General features: G+C 49.3%; 2 protein-coding genes across 3 annotated transcripts in view; one reads left to right on the top strand and one right to left on the bottom strand.

Moving 5' to 3' along the window:
- Positions 1 to 3,466: 3,466 nt before the first annotated feature.
- DSTN (destrin, actin depolymerizing factor) lies at positions 3,467 to 9,737 on the top strand. The gene is made up of 3 exons (XM_010972900.2): positions 3,467 to 3,774; positions 6,340 to 6,416; positions 8,509 to 9,737. The coding sequence occupies exons 1-3, from the start codon at positions 3,515 to 3,517 to the stop codon at positions 8,616 to 8,618; spliced, it is 447 nt and encodes a 148-aa protein (XP_010971202.1). The 5' UTR covers positions 3,467 to 3,514; the 3' UTR covers positions 8,619 to 9,737.
- Positions 9,738 to 13,958: 4,221 nt separating this feature from the next.
- The window catches only part of RRBP1 (ribosome binding protein 1), a 61,145-nt gene continuing 58,208 nt past the window's right edge, over positions 13,959 to 16,895 (bottom strand). The window contains exons 20-24 of one of the 2 annotated variants that reach the window (XM_074347837.1): positions 16,696 to 16,803; positions 15,914 to 15,997; positions 15,586 to 15,684; positions 14,981 to 15,124; positions 13,959 to 14,511 (exon numbers count right to left, since the gene is read on the bottom strand). In XM_074347837.1, coding sequence (XP_074203938.1) covers positions 14,473 to 14,511; positions 14,981 to 15,124; positions 15,586 to 15,684; positions 15,914 to 15,997; positions 16,696 to 16,803 — 474 coding nt within the window. In that variant the 3' untranslated portion in view covers positions 13,959 to 14,472. The remainder of the gene's footprint in view (positions 14,512 to 14,980; positions 15,125 to 15,585; positions 15,685 to 15,913; positions 15,998 to 16,695; positions 16,804 to 16,895) is intronic. The other variant, XM_074347838.1, reaches the window with a different exon arrangement.

Genomic DNA, 16,895 nt, shown 5'->3' with positions numbered 1-16,895 from the left:
TCCCCTCAACTTGTTTTTCTTTTGCTGCTTGATGTTGACATGTCCCCTTGATACTGACTTTAGTCCAAAATACCTGTTAGGTGAGGCCTTCCTGTTAGATTCATGCTCATGTTTCCTTTTGCTAAGTGGCCTTCTCCACCTAGATATCCTGCTGCACATTCTTCAAAATTAACATGTTCAAACTGTGCCCTTCCTCCCCCTTCTGTTTCTGTATCACAGTCTTCCTAGTCACCAGTCTGGAGTGTCTAGGGTCGTCTTTGGTGGAATTCCTTCACGTTTCACTCAGCTGTATTGATGCGGCTTTAAAATGTCCTTGGATGTTTTTGTTTTTGTTTTCAACTCCACTGCGGTAGTTCATATCTTTCTCTGGATAATTGTGGTTGTCTCAGCAGTGGTCTTCCTGCTTCCATTCTCTTTGCCAGTTTCTCCTTCAGAGTCTTCAGTGTTAATTTCCTCAGGTGTAAATGTCTGTAGTAGTCCCTTCATCAGAAACTTCCATAGACATCATTTCTGCTAGATAAAAGCCCAAATTTATCCTTAGTGAGGTTTTTAAGGTGCCTGTAAGTTACAGCTAGATTTGGCTGAGATTAGTTGTATTATAATTGTAGAATACACATTTACTTTCTGTTTTCAATTACTGGTTTTGACACAACATTGTAAAATGACTATAACTCAATAAAAAATGTTAAAAATAAAACATTGCACTAGTGCGTAGCGTATAAGTGCCTTATACAAACTAAATGCTCAATAAATACTAGTTCTTGTGAAAAAAATTACTGGTACATAATTGAATCCAATTTCTAAGTCAGAATTTAGATTGCTGTTTGAAATACTTCACTTAGATATAAACGGATACATTCAAATATTAATTGTTCGGATATAAGGTTTCAAATGTTGCCTTCATGCTTTTAAAAGATGAGTTTGTCAAAAGTGATTTACAAATAAACATTATAGACTAGGGAGTTAAGAGGAATTGGGGTGTTTTTTTTGTCACTTTGAACATTTTGTCTCTATTCAAAAAATCAAAATAAAGATTCTTAACTTGCTTGACATTGGTAACTATGAAGATCAGAGCAACACTACTCCAAAAGCAGTAAAAGAAGGTTTAACAGAGGGCCTTTTAAAAGTAGGAAAGTGGTAAGATTCTGTAACTTCTGAGGTGGTTTTCTAGTCTTAATTTTCTGTATCTGCCACTTAATTTGGAGTGAAATTTTCATTTGTAAACAAAATGTGGATTAGATTAGATAGGACTGAAGCCGGTTATGATTAGGTATGAATTAGATGGGGTTGAGGTGTATTACAGCTCTTTTAATGAGTGAGATGGTTAAATGGCCCAGTTGCCTTCATACTCAGTAACTGCTAGGATCTTAGTGTATTTTCATATCAAGAATTTTACATACATTTTTAAGTAACAGCTTTATTGAGATACAGTTCACATACCATAAAGTACAGTTCACTGGTTTTCAGTGTATTTCCAGAGCTGTGCATCCATCACCAATGTCAGATTCCAGAACATTTCATCACTCCAGAGAGAAGCCCTGTACTCATTAGGGCTCACTCCATTCCCTCTCCTCTTAGCCACTGGAAACCCTGATCTACTTGTCTGTGGATTTGCCTGTTTTGAATATTTCACGGAATCGTGAGATATGTGGCCTTTTATATCTGGCTCTTTGACGTAGCATAGTGTTTTTCAAGGTTCACCGGTATTGCAGCTTGTATCAGTACCTCATTCTGTTATTGAATGTATTGCATTGTATGGATATGCCACGTTTTGTTTATCCATTCATCAGCTGATAGACACTTGAGTCACTTCTACTCTGGCTACTATGAATGCTGCCACTGTGAACTTTCACGTACAGGTTTTGTGTGAACATGCCTCATTTCTCCTGTGTTTGTAACTAGGAGTGGCATCGTTAAGTGCTAACTCCCTGTTTGATTTTTTGAGGAACTGCGCAACTGTTTACCGAAGCAGCTGCACCATTTTGCAGTTCTTTTAACAGTGTGTAAGGGTTCTAGTTTCTCAACAGCCTCACCAATTTGTTACTATTGTCTTTTTTGTTAACAGCCACCCTAGTGGGTATGAAGTCATTTTTTATTGTGGTTTGATATACAGTTCCCTAATGACTAATGATGTTGATTTTCCCCAGGTTCTTGTGTTGACATTTTAAAAATCTTTAGAGAAATATCTATTCAAATCCTTGCCCATTTTAAAATTGTGTTGTCTTTTGTATTGTTGTTATAAGGATTCTTTATATATTCTAGATACAAGTTTCTTATTGGATATATGATTTGCAAATATTATCTCCCAGTGTGTGGGTTACTTTTTTATTGCACATGCATTTTCATTTCTGAATCAAATAACTCGACATTAATTTGGGGCATCATTAATATTTTGGCATTGTTTAGTATTTAAATTCTATTAAATTTTTAATTAGAAAAGCTAACATGCAAACCAAAGTAGTTATTAATACATTAACAAAAATTACGGGCATAGTAAAGTTTATGTAAACAGCACATTCCTTAAAGAAGATGAAAAGATCGAAAACTGGTTTTTAGATCTTTGGTTATCAGGCTGTATAACTGCTTCCTCATTTCAGAATAGCAGGTTATAACATGGTAACAGGTTGTTTTTTCTGGTTGGTATAACCCTAAAGTAAACTATCCTCTTTGTTATAGTAAATATCTTACTTATTTTTAATTGAGGTATAATTGACATACAACATTATGTAAGCTTAAGGTTATATAGGGTGTTGATTTTTGATACATTTGTATATTGCAATATTACCACCATAGGTTAGCAATCACCTCTGTCACAGCACATAATTATCATTTCTTTTTTTGTGGTGGGAACAATTAAGAGCTAGTCTCCTTGCAGTCTTATTTATTCTAATTTTAATTTAAAACTTGGAGATTTTATAAGTGAAATTTTAAAGGTATGTGACTAATATGTTATTGGATGTTAATCACATAATTTTGACATGTGAGTAGAACAAAGACCTTTAAATTCTTCTGTTAGAGCAAGATATGCTGTGAGAGTGGAATTTTCCCAGCCCAGCCACTCTGACCATCTATTATGTGTTGTAAAAAGAATTCTGGGTTTATTAACACTCAAACTGGGGAGATGACCACCCCCATCAGGACGCTGAGTAAACCTTTATGAGAAGAAATAATCCAGCAGCCAGGAAACACCGTTTTCCTGGTATTGGGGTTAGAGGGGCTGCTGTAGCTGAATCTTCCCTTACTCCCACGTGATGGTGATTAATAGCTTATATATGTAATCGTTTTAGAAGTTAAATGACTGAAATTAGTGTTTGTAGCTCAGATTTTCTAGTTTTCTTGTTAGATGAAAAATACACCTTTAACAATTTTAAGCGTATGCCAGTCTATAACCAAAAGTTACATCGTGTTTTATATTTGGCATGATAAATATCGAAGCCTCCTTCTGATTTTTTTTCCCTCATTCTAGGCCTCAGGAGTGCAAGTTGCTGATGAAGTATGCCGCATTTTTTATGACATGAAAGTTCGGAAGTGTTCCACACCAGAAGAAATCAAGAAAAGAAAGAAGGCTGTCATTTTTTGTCTCAGTGCAGACAAAAAGTGCATCATTGTAGAAGAAGGCAAAGAGATCTTGGTTGGAGATGTTGGTGTAACCATAACCGATCCTTTCAAGCATTTCGTGGGAATGCTTCCTGAAAAAGATTGTCGCTATGCTTTGTATGATGCAAGCTTTGAAACCAAGGAATCCAGAAAAGAGGAGTTGATGTTTTTTTTGTGGTAAGCATTGTTAGAAATATTGAGCCTCTAAAACTCAGAGTTCATCTCTTACTGTTAGCACCTCACCAAAGTCTTCTCCCAGATGCCCTGCCAGGAGCTGGCCTCCCACTTGACTTGTGTGTCTGTGGTTTGCTGCTTTTGAAGTTGTTGTTATCATTGCCTCCAGCTGTAATTGCTCTGTGTTCGCTGTCCAGTAGGGTAGCCACTAGCTACTTGTGGCTGTTAAAATTAAATAAAATTTAAAATTCAGTTTCTTAGTTGAATTACCACATTTTAAATGCTCAGTAGCCACATGTGACTAGTGGCTCCCTTATTAGGTAGCACAGATGTAGAACATTTCCATCATTTCAGAAAGCCCTGTTGAACAGCATTGCTCTAAGTAATGAAAAAAAGTGCTATAAAGTGGTGGCCTTTTTCTTGAAAGGCTATTTAAATTAGTTGTTAAAGTAAATTCATATTTGAGCTTAAGCTTGCCTTTAAAGTCACACCTATATTCCTTGTTTAATTGTATTATAGTGCATTCCTTGATAGGGAATTCATAATACAGTGAGAATGTTCTCTAGCTTCCATGAGGAACGGGGGAAGTGGTAACAGTCTCTGATTTGAGGCGAGTGAGACTTTGGCCTGAGCCGGGGCAAGGCAAGGAGGGGCTTTGCTCTCAGCTGTGTGCCACCTGCAACTTGGGATGTAGGGCTAGGCAGTCAAAAGAATTCTGGTTTCAAGGAATGTTAACTCTGGATCCCACCTCGGTCCATTTCAGAAGCCCTTGCTGCTCCTGCTGAAACCAAGATGCTGTGAGGTTGAAGATGTGAGGTCAGGGCAGGTATTGGGCGCTTACTGTTGAGCAGCCTGGTAGCCACAGATATAAGTGCATAAAGATGATAGTGAGACTTCAGCCGAGCATGTTGGATGAAGGTGCACTCATTAAACTTCTTTCTGCCACATGCCAGGTATTGTGTCAGGCCTGGGAAAATAACTGTGAAGAAGACAGGCCAAGCCCTGCCCTTCTGGGATTTAGTCTTGAGTGGCAGATAGGGCAGCTAAAGATTTAAGCTTTTAAATCGGTGAATATTTCCTTCATTCACACTGTTTTTTATCCTGGCTTTTTATGCTTTTTTTCCTACTATGAAAATGATACATCCTTATTAAAGAACATTTGGAAAACAAGAGTAGAAAGAAGGAAAGGAAATTCAGTGTTCATGCAGTATTTTTACATTGTTACTTTTTAAAGAAAGCTGAAACCTTATTATAGGAGTTTTTCGTAACAGGCTCTGTTTAGGGCTCAAGGAATGGGTCTTAAAGTATTTTAAAGACCTGGTTAGAGTAAAATCAGAACAGCTAAAGTTTTGGGGTTTTTTTTTTCCTGTGCTTGACCTATTTTGCATAAGAAAAGTACCCACTTAACTTTGTAGCTCAGGCATCTGCCCAGACCTGAGGTCCTTGTGCCTTGCCTCCCTCCTTGGACCGGAGATTGAGAGGGACACGCACCTGAGAGACAGAGAATGTTCTCTTTCCCTTGTTCCTCAGAATAGAACCTCTGCCCGCTGTGGGAGGGGTGGGCGAGGCAAGGTCCGTGCCAGTCCGTGGTGGCAGTGGCTGTTGAACATCCCGGAAATAGGGAAGCTAAATGGAATTATTAAGTGCTTAAAAGTATTTAATTGCACTCCTTTTGCCCTTGGTGTCATAGTGGTGTGGCGTGGAGGCAGGCCCGAGGGTGGGGGGTGTAGTGAGAAAACGCATTCGTAGATGAGCTGCTTCTGTGCAGTTAGTAGCTCTGTTATTTTTCAGCATTACTGGTGAGGAAAGTGGTAAAGCATATGCTGTGCTTCCAGTGTTCATTAACGGGGGGGGGCACTAAAAATTCTGTAAATATAAGAGTAATATTGACAGTTAAGCCAAAATTATTGCTGAATTGCCATTAACATTAAAGAAAGAAAGCCTTGTGACATGTTTGTTACGGTAGTCTGAGGTGGAAGACTTGGTGCTCACGTGGTCAGAACTGCTGTTGGAGTAGATGGAGGTGAAGGGGCTGGGGGCGGTGAGAAGGGGGCTTGTACTTTGTGTATAGTACGTTCCTTTTCAGAATACAACCTGAAGCAAAAATTGCTAGCATTTCTTAATTCTGGGTGGCAGATACTTGATTTACAGATTAGTCTCTGTGCCTTTCTGTATTTTGAAACTTTTTTCCACCAGAAAATATTAAAACCTCATATGAAGATGGTTGTTAGCCTGAACTCAAGCCTTTATTGATACAAATGAAAAAAATTATTTTAAAGAAAATACTTGGGTAACATGGTGAATCATCCAGTGTTGTTCTTTTATTGTAGCCCCATTAACTGATCAGTGGTCCTCAGCTTTTTTCTCATCTTGGTCACCCTGAGTTATTCTCCGTATGCCTGTCTGCAGCAGTCACTCTCCGAGTCGGTGGAGAAAGGAAAAAATTGTGTAGAGAAACTCTCCCAGGAGACTCTGGGGACCCTCCCCCATCCCTGATGCACATGTTCAAAACGATGTAAATTGTACTTTCCTAAACCAGTTTTCTCATTTTTGGTACTCTCTATCCAGGGCACCAGAACTAGCACCTCTGAAAAGCAAAATGATCTATGCAAGCTCCAAGGATGCGATCAAAAAGAAATTTCAAGGTACGGTCTGGTTTACTTCCAGGTATTTAGAGGTGTGGTGAACCCCTGGGGGGTTCTTTTCTGGGGGCCATCTTTTCTGAGGAGCACCTTCCTTTCCTTGGAGAGCCTTGGCCACAGAGAAGGGAAGCGCTGCCTTTTTACAGGAAAAAACTCGGAAGGTTGAACCCAGCTTACAGCATCTCTCTGCCTTGTGCCGATCACTCTGGGTCTGAAAGGCCCATATTAATAACCCCATTCTCTCGACATTTGTGTGCGTATCACTTGTTCAGTCTCGTTTTAAACTAGTTGAGATGCTGCCAAGTTTCTCACATAGCAGGTGGAGACTAACTGGCTGACACTGGTCACAGTAAATAATAAATTTGCCGTTGCCTCTGAATGTAGTTGACACAGCGAAGTTGCAAAAAGGGAATGGTCATAAATGGGAACGATGCTCTTATCTTTGGCTTTACTTTGAAATGATATGATTGTAGGTTATTGGCTCATCTCTGTCCAAAGGAAAGTGGCCTCACTTCTTGAGCTGGCCAGTTCTGTTTGACTTGCCACTGGGGACTGGGATCCTGATGAGATGGCCAGAATGGACTTACTGTTCCAGCAGGAGGGAGTGTTGGTATGATGGAGCACGAGCATGGGGCGAGTGCCTGGAGGCCTGTGCTGAGGGCTAATTGAGTTTGTCATCTAACAGCATGTGGCCTTGGCCCAAACTGCTTAACTTCCTTGGGCCTGGCTTTTCTCAGCTGTGAATGGGAGATGCGCAGTCGGAGAGGTGGTTGCCCCACCTTCCTGCTGTGGCTAGCTCCGAACAGCTGGGAGAGCCAAGGTCACAGGGGTTTGGCCCAATGTCGTTTTCATTTTGTTTGTTTTACTGTGACTGATTGTTTTGTTCTTGTAGTAGATCAGGTTTGCCCTAGCTTGTTTTACTTAGGAAAACAGAATTCTCGCTTCTTTCCTGAAACCTGCCGCTGCGCCGTTCAGTCCTCGTCAGCGTCCACTTGTCTTGGTTTGATGTTGGGCCAGCCCCTGGAAGTGCGTCCACCGGTCGGGTACCTGGTGTTTTCACATGACTCGTTAGCCTCAGCGCTTCCACAGTGCTCCCGGGAGAGAGTCACTGGGTCCCTGCTTATCCTTGCTCTGCGTCGCCTTTCAGGAAAGGAGCTGTTCCATTCACTTGATTGCTGGCATGAAAAACCGTCTCCCTTGTGCCTTTTTCCCTAGTGAAACCATCGCTGGCTTTCTCCAGTCTAAGTGGCCCAAAAGATGACCTGCTGTGCTTTCAGCAGCTTAAGAAATGGTCTTAAAATTATGGAAAATCAGAAAACAATGCAGCTGTTTAAAAGAGAGCAGCTGTTTACAGAGAAGCTACTGTATGTTATTCCATAATTGAGCTCCTTGTGCAGTGTGGTGATGTAAATTTTTCTGAGACAGCAGTCAGCAAAACATTTTACATAGTTTTCATTGTGATAGGTCTCTTAAATGTATTGCATGGTACCACAGAGCAGAAGTGACCCCATTTATAAGTTCTCCATCCCTCAACACAGGCAACCGTATCAGCTGTTCAGTCAAAACATCAAATTCCTGGTTTTACTTACATTTCAGAAACCAAGAAGCTTTATTACTAGACCTGCTTTTTAACTTTTTTGTTGAAATACAGTGTATCTATAGAAGAGCGCCCATGAATTATTGTAGAACTTGAATTTTCACATACTGAGCATAACGGTGGTTCCCTGATTTAATGGCCTTGGAAGTCTCACTCCAGCCCCTCCAGTCACACCACTTCCTCTTGCTCCTTCCTCCACAGGGTAACCAGTGCCCCGGCTTCTAACAGCATAAAGTAGCTTTGGCTGATTAGGTGTTATACACATGAAATTATCCAGAACGTGTGCTATTACGTCTGGCTGCTTTTCGTTAACATTGGTTTCTGAGAGTCATTCCTGCTGGTGCACATGGTTGCAGGTTTATTCCCGTTGCTGGGTGGTTTATATATGCCACAGCTTCTCTACCCTTGTGTGAACTGGTCTTTTAAAATTATGTGACATGTTACAGAAATAGGTAAGCTACTGCCTTGATTCTAAATAGGATTGTTTTTCCTCCCTAGGGATAAAACACGAATGTCAAGCAAATGGACCAGAAGACCTCAACCGGGCTTGTATTGCGGAAAAGCTAGGTGGATCCTTAATTGTAGCTTTTGAAGGATGCCCTGTGTAGATCATCATTCAGTGCCACAAATTGAAAGCTTCTGTGTTTAATGTTCTCCTCTTGCTATATAAGTAAAGCAAATACGTTTAGGCCGGGGACTTACTGTGGGGGGCTGTCTTGTCATCAGTTAGAGTAAACCCACTATTCTGTGAACATGTGCAGGTGGCCCTAAATAAATCTGAAATCTAAAGTTTTATTGGTGTGAAACTATAAATTCTTATTGGCCAAATGCCTGTTTTGATGAGTTGGCTTGTAAAGATTTTTGTTAAGCTCATGATTTTTAAATAACGCAGTTCACAAAACTGTACAAGGCCCTACGGAGAGAACTGTTGCATCTTTGTTAACGTCAGCAGTTACTTTGTTTCTTTTGCTTAAAGAGTTGATCATAATCTGGTTATAATTTTGGTCCCAATTCTTTATTCTCTGCTAAGCTAAATTGAAGAATGGAAAGTAATTCTCCCCATTAACAGCACTGATAGACTAACTACAGGAAGATTAAGTCAGGCGGCCCCTTGATTCTACCAGACACGCCACGAGGCTGCCTGGAAACCGCGTACGCTTAGAACCAGCAGCGCTCATCTTGCAAAGCACGATTTCAAGCACGTGGTTGGAACACAGGAAGCAGCTCCCGAATCTGCGGTGAGCTGTCCCCTCACTGGTCTGGAGGCTGTTCCGAGAGTGATCTCGCACCTTGGAAATCAGGAGACTCCACTGTCTTGTAACAACTAATTGTAATGCAAATTAGGGCTCCGTTGTAACACACTTTGTTAATGAAAACGGTTAAGATGCTGTATTGACAAACGGGAACACCCGTGATGTCTTTAATTATGTCTCCTTCAGAACTTTGTTGCTTCTGGTACCATAAGGTGTGGAAGAACATTATATAGAGTACGTTTACTCTGGGGCCTGGGAGAACGTGATTTCCTAGAGCAGTTTGCCGACTGCATGTGAGGCGGGGAGCAGGTGTGATGGACTACACCCACAGGAGGCCACTGCCCGATGACACTTGGAAGAGATTGTCTTTAACACCACAGGCGTAACACTTTGAACAATATAGAGATGCACGAACAGTTGAGTTTAGAAGTAGCAGTACTGGCTTTATGTAATAAAGGAAGCATTTTTAACTTCTCTCGTGTAATTTATTCATGTGTGAACCCGGGGGTAAAGGGTTTGCCTTCTATATATGGGGTAAGTTGGGGAGATTTGGACATTTTGGACAATTAGAGTTAAGGTCACTGCTCCCTCCTCTGAATGAACAACTTGGGAATCTTTCTCTTATTCCAAATGTTTATTCGAATGCCAGGCTTTTATCTCCTCTCTGATTTATTTGGGAGGCAAAAAGGTTATGTTTTGATCAAAGTGCTGCTTTGGAAACTAGAAGATAGTGCGGGGTACTGTGCACTGATAAGCTGCTTGTCATCGTTCCATCCTGAATCTGTTTTCTCTACTGCCAAGCAGTGCTTTTAGTGAGTGTATATTAACAGGCCCCGAGAAGCGTTGTGGGCCCAAGACTGCCCTTCTCAAGAATCAGCCTTTGTAGGTGCAGCCAGGAGTTTGAGAAGGCAGCCGTCTTTTCTGTGGTTTCAACTCGTGACATGTGGCACCACTTATGTAACCACCCCCCCAGGCAGTGGAGGGTGGGGTGGCGAGGAGGGAGGGTGGGAGCGGCTCACAGGTGTGTGGCATAGTGTAAACATCTCCCAGCACGCCACTGACCCCAGAAGTTGTGAAATGCTGATGGTTAACTCGCTTCTCCACCTAGGGGAACTTCTGAGTCTTTTTGGATTCCTGAGGTGGGGGCCCAAGCATCCTGCTAACAAGCTCTCCAGGTCATTCTGATGCAAAATGAGAGTTCTGAGACCTCAGCTGACACTGGTGAGGAATAAAACTACAGGTGCACTCTGCCTTCAGCACCTTGACGCCTTTACAAGCGTTAACACGTTACCAATCTGTTCATGGAAAGCTGGCTTAGGGTTCATTTAATAATTACTCTTGCCCTGAGGAAGCAGCCACTGCTAACAGAAATTCAGCTTAACTGTGAAGTTTGTTATTTCAGGGCATATTAATCTCTGAGAATACAGTGAACACAGTGACTCGAGTAATAGGATTAGACTTAGGTCAGTGGTTTCCTTTTTCAGATCTCCCTGGAGGGCTGGCTGGTCCACTCACAGGAAGTGCAGCTTCTGTTTCCTGATGGATCTTTGCCCTTCAGAGTGTCAGACTGGATGTGCCCAAGGACACATCACTGTGTCATGATTTGGTGCATTTCTGAAATATGGAAACAGTCTCCAGACCGAGTTCCAACCGGGCTCCAGCTGGAAGAAGGGTCACTGTACGGTGGCTGGGAGGAGGATGGTCCAGGAGCCTGGGTTTTGGTGGGAGGGGCTGTGTTTGGCCAGCCCGTGCTCTCCTTGGGTACCACCTGGGCCCAGAGGGGTGGCAGGGGGAGGGGAGGGGCTCACTGAGCCCACAGCCAATGCCTTGGTAACCCACCCAGAGAGGTAAAGTAACTTGCCTGAGGTCACAGCTCATGGGCTGCACAGCTGGGCAGCTTGGGTCTTGTTTTCTGGTCCTAAGCTATTCCCGTCACACCCCTGGCGAGTTCATTTCTAACCTCTGGAATTCTGAGCTAGGTTTTGTTGGGTGCCAGGGATGAGACTTGAATTGGAGCGGGAAGGAAAACAACACCGTCCTTTTGGGCCCGAACCTGCAGGAAGCTCAGGGAGAAGGCATTTGTGGAGTGTCTAGCGGTTTCTAGAATCTTGAGTTTTCTGCCCTGCAGGCCGGGCATCCTGATGATTGTCCACTTTACTGAACAGCATGCAGAGGTGACCAGAGGAAACTAGTGCGGGAGGCCCCAGCCAGCTTTCTGGGTGGGGCTTCCAGGTCTGGAGGGGCTGTCAGTGGGCCATGTGACCCCAGAGTTTTAAGTCCACCCGGGGAGCCTCTGAAGGGAGGGGTTCAGCCTGGATCTCAGAACTCCCACAGCTCTGCTGTTGGTCGGAGATGCAGTGATCCGAGCCCAGCCTGGGGGCTTTGAACTTCATTCCCGGGGACTACAAAAGCCGGTTCTTAGGTGCCGCTCCATTTGCAGGACAGGGAGCTGTGAAAGGCCAGAAAGATGCGCCCGGCTCCCGGGGTGTCTGCACCGTTGCAGACACTACCACATTGTAGAGAAACCACAAGGGGCCTCTCAGTCTCTGGTGCTGGACGCTGGCAAGGGTGGCTGCCTGCAGCTCTCTCTCCTTACCCAGCCTGAGGGTGGAACCCGGCCCAGGAACAGCGAGGCCCATGGGCGCCCCCTGCCGGCACAGGAGCTGCCACCGCTGAGCCTTGGGGCTGCTCAGCCCAGCCCGACAGGTGGGGAGGGCGGGCCTCAGAGCTTGAGCCGCAGGGGCCTCCAGGTCAGCTCCGTGGGGCCTCCTGTGCTGCACCTGCCTTTGACCTCCTCTCCACAGGGGACACTGGGCCCCACCAGGTGGTCGAGGAGGGACCCAAAGGCAGCAGCTCAGGGTCTCTTGTACCTTTCTCCGGGGTCCCCCACCCGTATTCCTGTGCCTGCAGAGGGCTTCTCCCCAGCACGAGGGTTCTCAGTTCTACAGACAGTGGGGCAAGGGGAGGGGAGCTCGCTGGAAATGCAGGCTCCCAGGCCGATGGTGGCCACGCTGATGCAGGAGTCCTGGTTCGGGGCACAGTGCTGGCCTGTTTCCCACCAGGAAATGGGGCCCCAAACCACTGACCATGCAGGAGGATGAGTTTTGAGCCCCACTCCAACGTGCAGGGCCCACCGGAGCACAGTGAGGCACAGCCCATCACGACCACACAAACCAGACTCTCCAGCTGCCGCCCCAGGCCTCCTGATGCCCTGCTGGGTGTTAGAGGCGGGGTTGAAACCTCCCTGCCCTGTACCAGGTGGGCTACTCCCTTCTGTGGGGACTCTGCAAGTGCGGAAGGTTCCCCTGAACTGAAAGCTGTCACATGAGAACCAAGCACAGGGCTGGCACGTGGCTACATCAGGTGTGACGGGTCACTTCCTCCTGCTCAGTCTCCCAGCCAGAAACCACGGCCTGGATCCCACATTCCGCAGGTGCCCCCTCCACTTCAGCCCCCTCCAGAGAAGAATGGTACTTCAGTGACCCTGTTGCCTTCCCTGTCCAGACCTTTTCTGTCCTTCATAACCCAGCTCCTCAAGGCTTTCTTGCCCCGCCCCTGCCACCACCCCCAGCCCATCACACGTCTGTGCCTCTGCACCACTGTCCCCTCAGCCTTGACCCTTCTTCCCTCCTGACAAACATCTCTTCTGCTGAGCTCCAGCTTAAGCGCACATCTCTGGGGAGCCTTCCCAGAATTCCCAGCACCCTGATCCCAACACAGCCACAACACACCAGTGCCACCCAGTGTGTGTGGTCAGGCGGCCCACGGACCAAGTGGTCCCTGAAAGCCAGGGCCAGGTCTTGGTCATGCAGACCGAGGCCAGCACCGCCCGGCCCGCGGCAGCTGCTCACATGTGGGGCTGAAGGTGCCCGGAGGACACACGGTGCTGCAATCCCCCTCCCGTGACAAACCGCCCCAGGGAGGAGTCAGCCCCACCAGCAGGTGGCATGGGCCGCACAGAGGTCCCGGGAGGTGGAGAACCTAACTCCAATACCACCCTTCCCTGGGTGCCGCCCTCCCTCCTGTTTGGCCGCACCTGCTGTCAAGGTGCTTGTTTTCTCCCAGCTAAGTTCAGCCCCTCAGCCCCCAGCTGTCAGGAGTCTGAGTCTTGGGACTGAGCTGAAAGTAGACAGACTGGCTGATGCTGCCCAGGGGCATCGGTCCGCTGATTCGCCTTCCGTGCTGGGTGGTGCAACCACTCCTGCGACCCAACCTCTAAACCCGTTTTTTGCTTACACGCCAGGTTCCTTACAAAGACCTGAGCACACACCTGTTGACCAGTTTCTCTGGGGCCACCGAGCACAGTGGGTCTGATCTGAGGCTCACGGGAAGGTAAGGCAGCTGCCCCAGCCCTGAAGCAGCCCGCCTGAGGTGTGGATGTCTGCCTAGGTCCTGGCCAGAAGACAGAGGCCCCTTTGTTCGTTCCCGGAACTCACTTCACAGGACAGCCTCGGCCACCCACAGCCCTTTGGGGTGGGGGGTGCGGTCAGTGCATCTGGCCACCCCACCAGGTGTCACAGGCCTTGCTCCCTCATCCCGCCCAGTGGGTGCTAGGACCTGGGTGGCGGGACAGGGAGAGCAGTGGGACAGGGGACCTGGAACCACACCCGTTCTCTCCCTGAGGGAGCCCCTGGTTCCTCATCCCTGCCCAGCACCAGGTGTGGGAGCCCCGCAGGAGACCAGACCAGACCGCAGTGCCGGGCGACATGTGGGTTTTAATGGATTTCACGTCCAGGAGGTCACATCAGTTCTGGTGTCAACTCCTTCCAGGGCTTAGGGCTGCTGCCTCACTGGGTTGTGACTCTCCAGTCTCGGCAGCCCACCCACCCACAAGACCGCCCACCGCCTGACCCCCGACCCCACAAGAGACAAAACAATTGCACTGACTGACATACAGGTGCCCAGAGGTCCCGGCCTCCCCAGCACACACCCCGGGTCTGCCCCACAGCTGATGAGGGCTTTGGTGTCCGCTGGCCGGCGGTCCAGGGCTGGTCCTGGGGAATAGTGTTTATCAAATGTGACAAAGGTTCTCTTACAAACAGGGATCTGGAAGATCAATTTCTGGTGCTGAGACACTGTCATCTCTGACGGCGTCTCAGATGCAAAGTCAGGCCCGGAGGACGACGCTGTGTCGGCTGGGCGGTTGACTTGTAGGAATGTGTAAGGCATTTTGGTAAGTGGAACAGTAACTTCTTTTTCCTCAGGAGACTCAGACAGAGGTGCCCTCCTTTGAGCTGCCGCCGTCCTCCTGTGGAAAAGGACAGAGGGAGGGAGAGGCTGGGGCCAAGGAGCCCAGGGGAGCACGCGCCCCAGCTCCGAGGGCCCTCCCGTCCCTTCAGGTTAACCCTCCTAAACCACCCCAACGCCTCCAGAGAAGGCCGGCCCAGCCCACCACGTCTGGAGTCCCAGCGAGGACTCGCTCCGGGGGCTGGAGGAGACGCCTGAGGGCTCGGTGGGAGCAGAGGACACAGAGGGGAGCGAGGGCCCCAGGTCCGGCTAAGGACCCGGGGGCACTGGCTCAGGGGCAGCGCGGGCCCAACGTGAGGACCTGGGCTGGCAGCAGGGGTCAGAGGCGCGCTTCCCACCCCGGGGGGCCGCAGAAGGCCAGGTGCGGGCCCCACCGCGGGCGGCAGGGCTGCCTAGCCCCCAGGTCTGGGTCACGCTCCCTGGGAGTCCTGGGAGCCCTCCCCCCGCCGCGGGCAGGCCAGCGCACTCACTGCCTTGCCCAGCTGCTCCTGCAGCTTCTTCACGGTGTCCTTCTCCTTTGCCAGCTGCTCCTGGGTTGTCTTCAACAGCTCCTGTAGTTTGGTGGCAGCACGTCCCAGATCACTCGTCAGCTTCTTCTCTTTTTCTAGTCTCTCCTGTAGGGCAGAGGGTTGAAGGGGTCCAGCCTTTGCCGACGCGCAGCCGGAAGGCCACCTGGCCATGCCCGTGCCCGTGGGCCCGACGCCGGGGGCCCTGAGGGCCTGAGGACGTGCCTCCTGGTCACAGGACGGCAGCGACGGCCCCGAGCAGGCAGCCCACGAGCCGGTCAGGGCTGCGCCATCCACAGCGCTGCCGGGGTGCCGGGGATGCTCGGATGCGCACAAGCTCCACACGGCGCCCTGGGGACGGGCAGCGGTGGCACACGCCTGCCAGGTGGCAAGGGTGACGGAGGGACTGAGCTCCACTTCCGCTTAAACAGCGGAGCTGACTAGTGGCTGCCACGTGTGACACTGAAGACACCACCCCACTAGGCTCGACGCTGCACGAGGGGCTCCGAGGCTCCTCTCCCACCCTCCCCCTGGAGGGGCGGGGAGCCCGGGCAGGCGGCCCCTCCTACCTTCAGCTGCGCAGCCTCCTCTGCTTCGGAGGACCCGAGGGGGCTGGTGTCGCGGAGCTTCTCCAGCTCCCCCTGCAGCCGACACGCCGAGTTCTGAGCCTTGGTGGAGAGAGGGCGGCGGGTCAGGGTGGTTTGCCTCATGACCCCGACAAGCCTACTGGGGATGGGAGGGCACCCAGCACGATGGGACAACGGCTCGAGCCCCCCGGACCCAGGCACACAGGAGGCAGGTGACTGATGGCGCAGACCCTCATCCTCCTGCCTGGACCCCCCCCACGCCCCTGGCATCCTGACCCACAGAAGGCCCGACACTCGATACGACACAGACCTCCTCAAACTCAGCTGTGAGCTTCTGCCGTCGTGCCTGCTCGTCCTCCAGGAGGGCTTCTGTCCGCTCCAGCTGCGTCTTCAGCTGCGGGCAAACACACTATCGGAACCTGCTGCAGGACGCTCGTGGGCGCCCAGGGCTCCGGGTCAGGCTGAGACCGGAACCTCACCTTCCAGCCGCTTCCCGGGCTCCCCCGGCTCTTCCCTGCCTCTGTCTGGCGGTGGGAGTGCCCACAGCCAGACCACTGGGTCATCTCCAAAGCTCCCCGCTGGGGGGGGGGGGTAGTGCCCCAGCTCCCGGTACAGGGCTGGTGTGGATGAGAAGGACGCTGGTGGGACCCCTACTAAACTCGGGCGCCTCTGATGGGACCCACGGGACAGAGACCCCCTCAGCCCCGCGTGCCGGGCCCCACTCAGTGTTCCCACGAGGCGGCCAGGCCACCGCTGTCCAGGCGCACTGGGCAGCAGCTACTTGGACCAGGGGTCTGGAGAGCAAGTGCCCCGCTAGTGCTGCCCCAGCAAAGGCCACAGGGGAAGACTGACCCCCAAGCCCAGTCCCTCCCGAGCACATTGTTAGGATGGCGCCCCCAGCCCCTCCGCGCCCTGGCTGCTACTCTGGGGCTCCCAGAACCTGGGGGTCGGGGCAGGAAGGCAGGCGGTGGACACTGCCAGTAGCCAGGGTTTAGCAGAACAGAGGCTGCCGTCCCTGTGCTCCAAATGGGGCGGAGGGGCCCACGAGGGTGGTTAGTGACCGACATCTGGGGGCGGGCTCACCACCCTAACCTCGACGGGGTCCTGCTCTGCTGGGGGGGCCTCTGGGGGGACAGCCGGGGACCCGGCTACATCACCATCCTCTACGTGGCTCTTCATCTCACTCAACTGCTGCCTGACCTGAAACAGGGAGGGGTGGGTTGTGCAAATACACAGCTGGATGCCGGCACTCACGCACGGCCCCCCCAGGAGGACCGCAGGCGCTCTCAGCA

The sequence above is a fragment of the Camelus bactrianus genome, chromosome 19, assembly GCF_048773025.1.
Source record: "Camelus bactrianus isolate YW-2024 breed Bactrian camel chromosome 19, ASM4877302v1, whole genome shotgun sequence".
In the NCBI taxonomy this organism is placed as follows: Eukaryota; Metazoa; Chordata; class Mammalia; order Artiodactyla; family Camelidae; genus Camelus; species Camelus bactrianus.
Note: the sequence above shows the minus strand (reverse complement) of the source record. Positions and strands in the feature narration are given on the sequence as shown.

Bases quoted from the DNA above. Each gene is read 5' to 3' on its own strand.
- DSTN (XM_010972900.2), top strand. From the start codon at position 3,515: ATGAAAGTTCGGAAGTGTTCCACACCAGAAGAAATCAAGAAAAGAAAG. The intron at 3,775-6,339 runs GTAAGCATTGTT...CTCTCTATCCAG, and splicing joins GAGTTGATGTTTTTTTTGTG to GGCACCAGAACTAGCACCTC. The intron at 6,417-8,508 runs GTACGGTCTGGT...TTTCCTCCCTAG, and splicing joins GATCAAAAAGAAATTTCAAG to GGATAAAACACGAATGTCAA.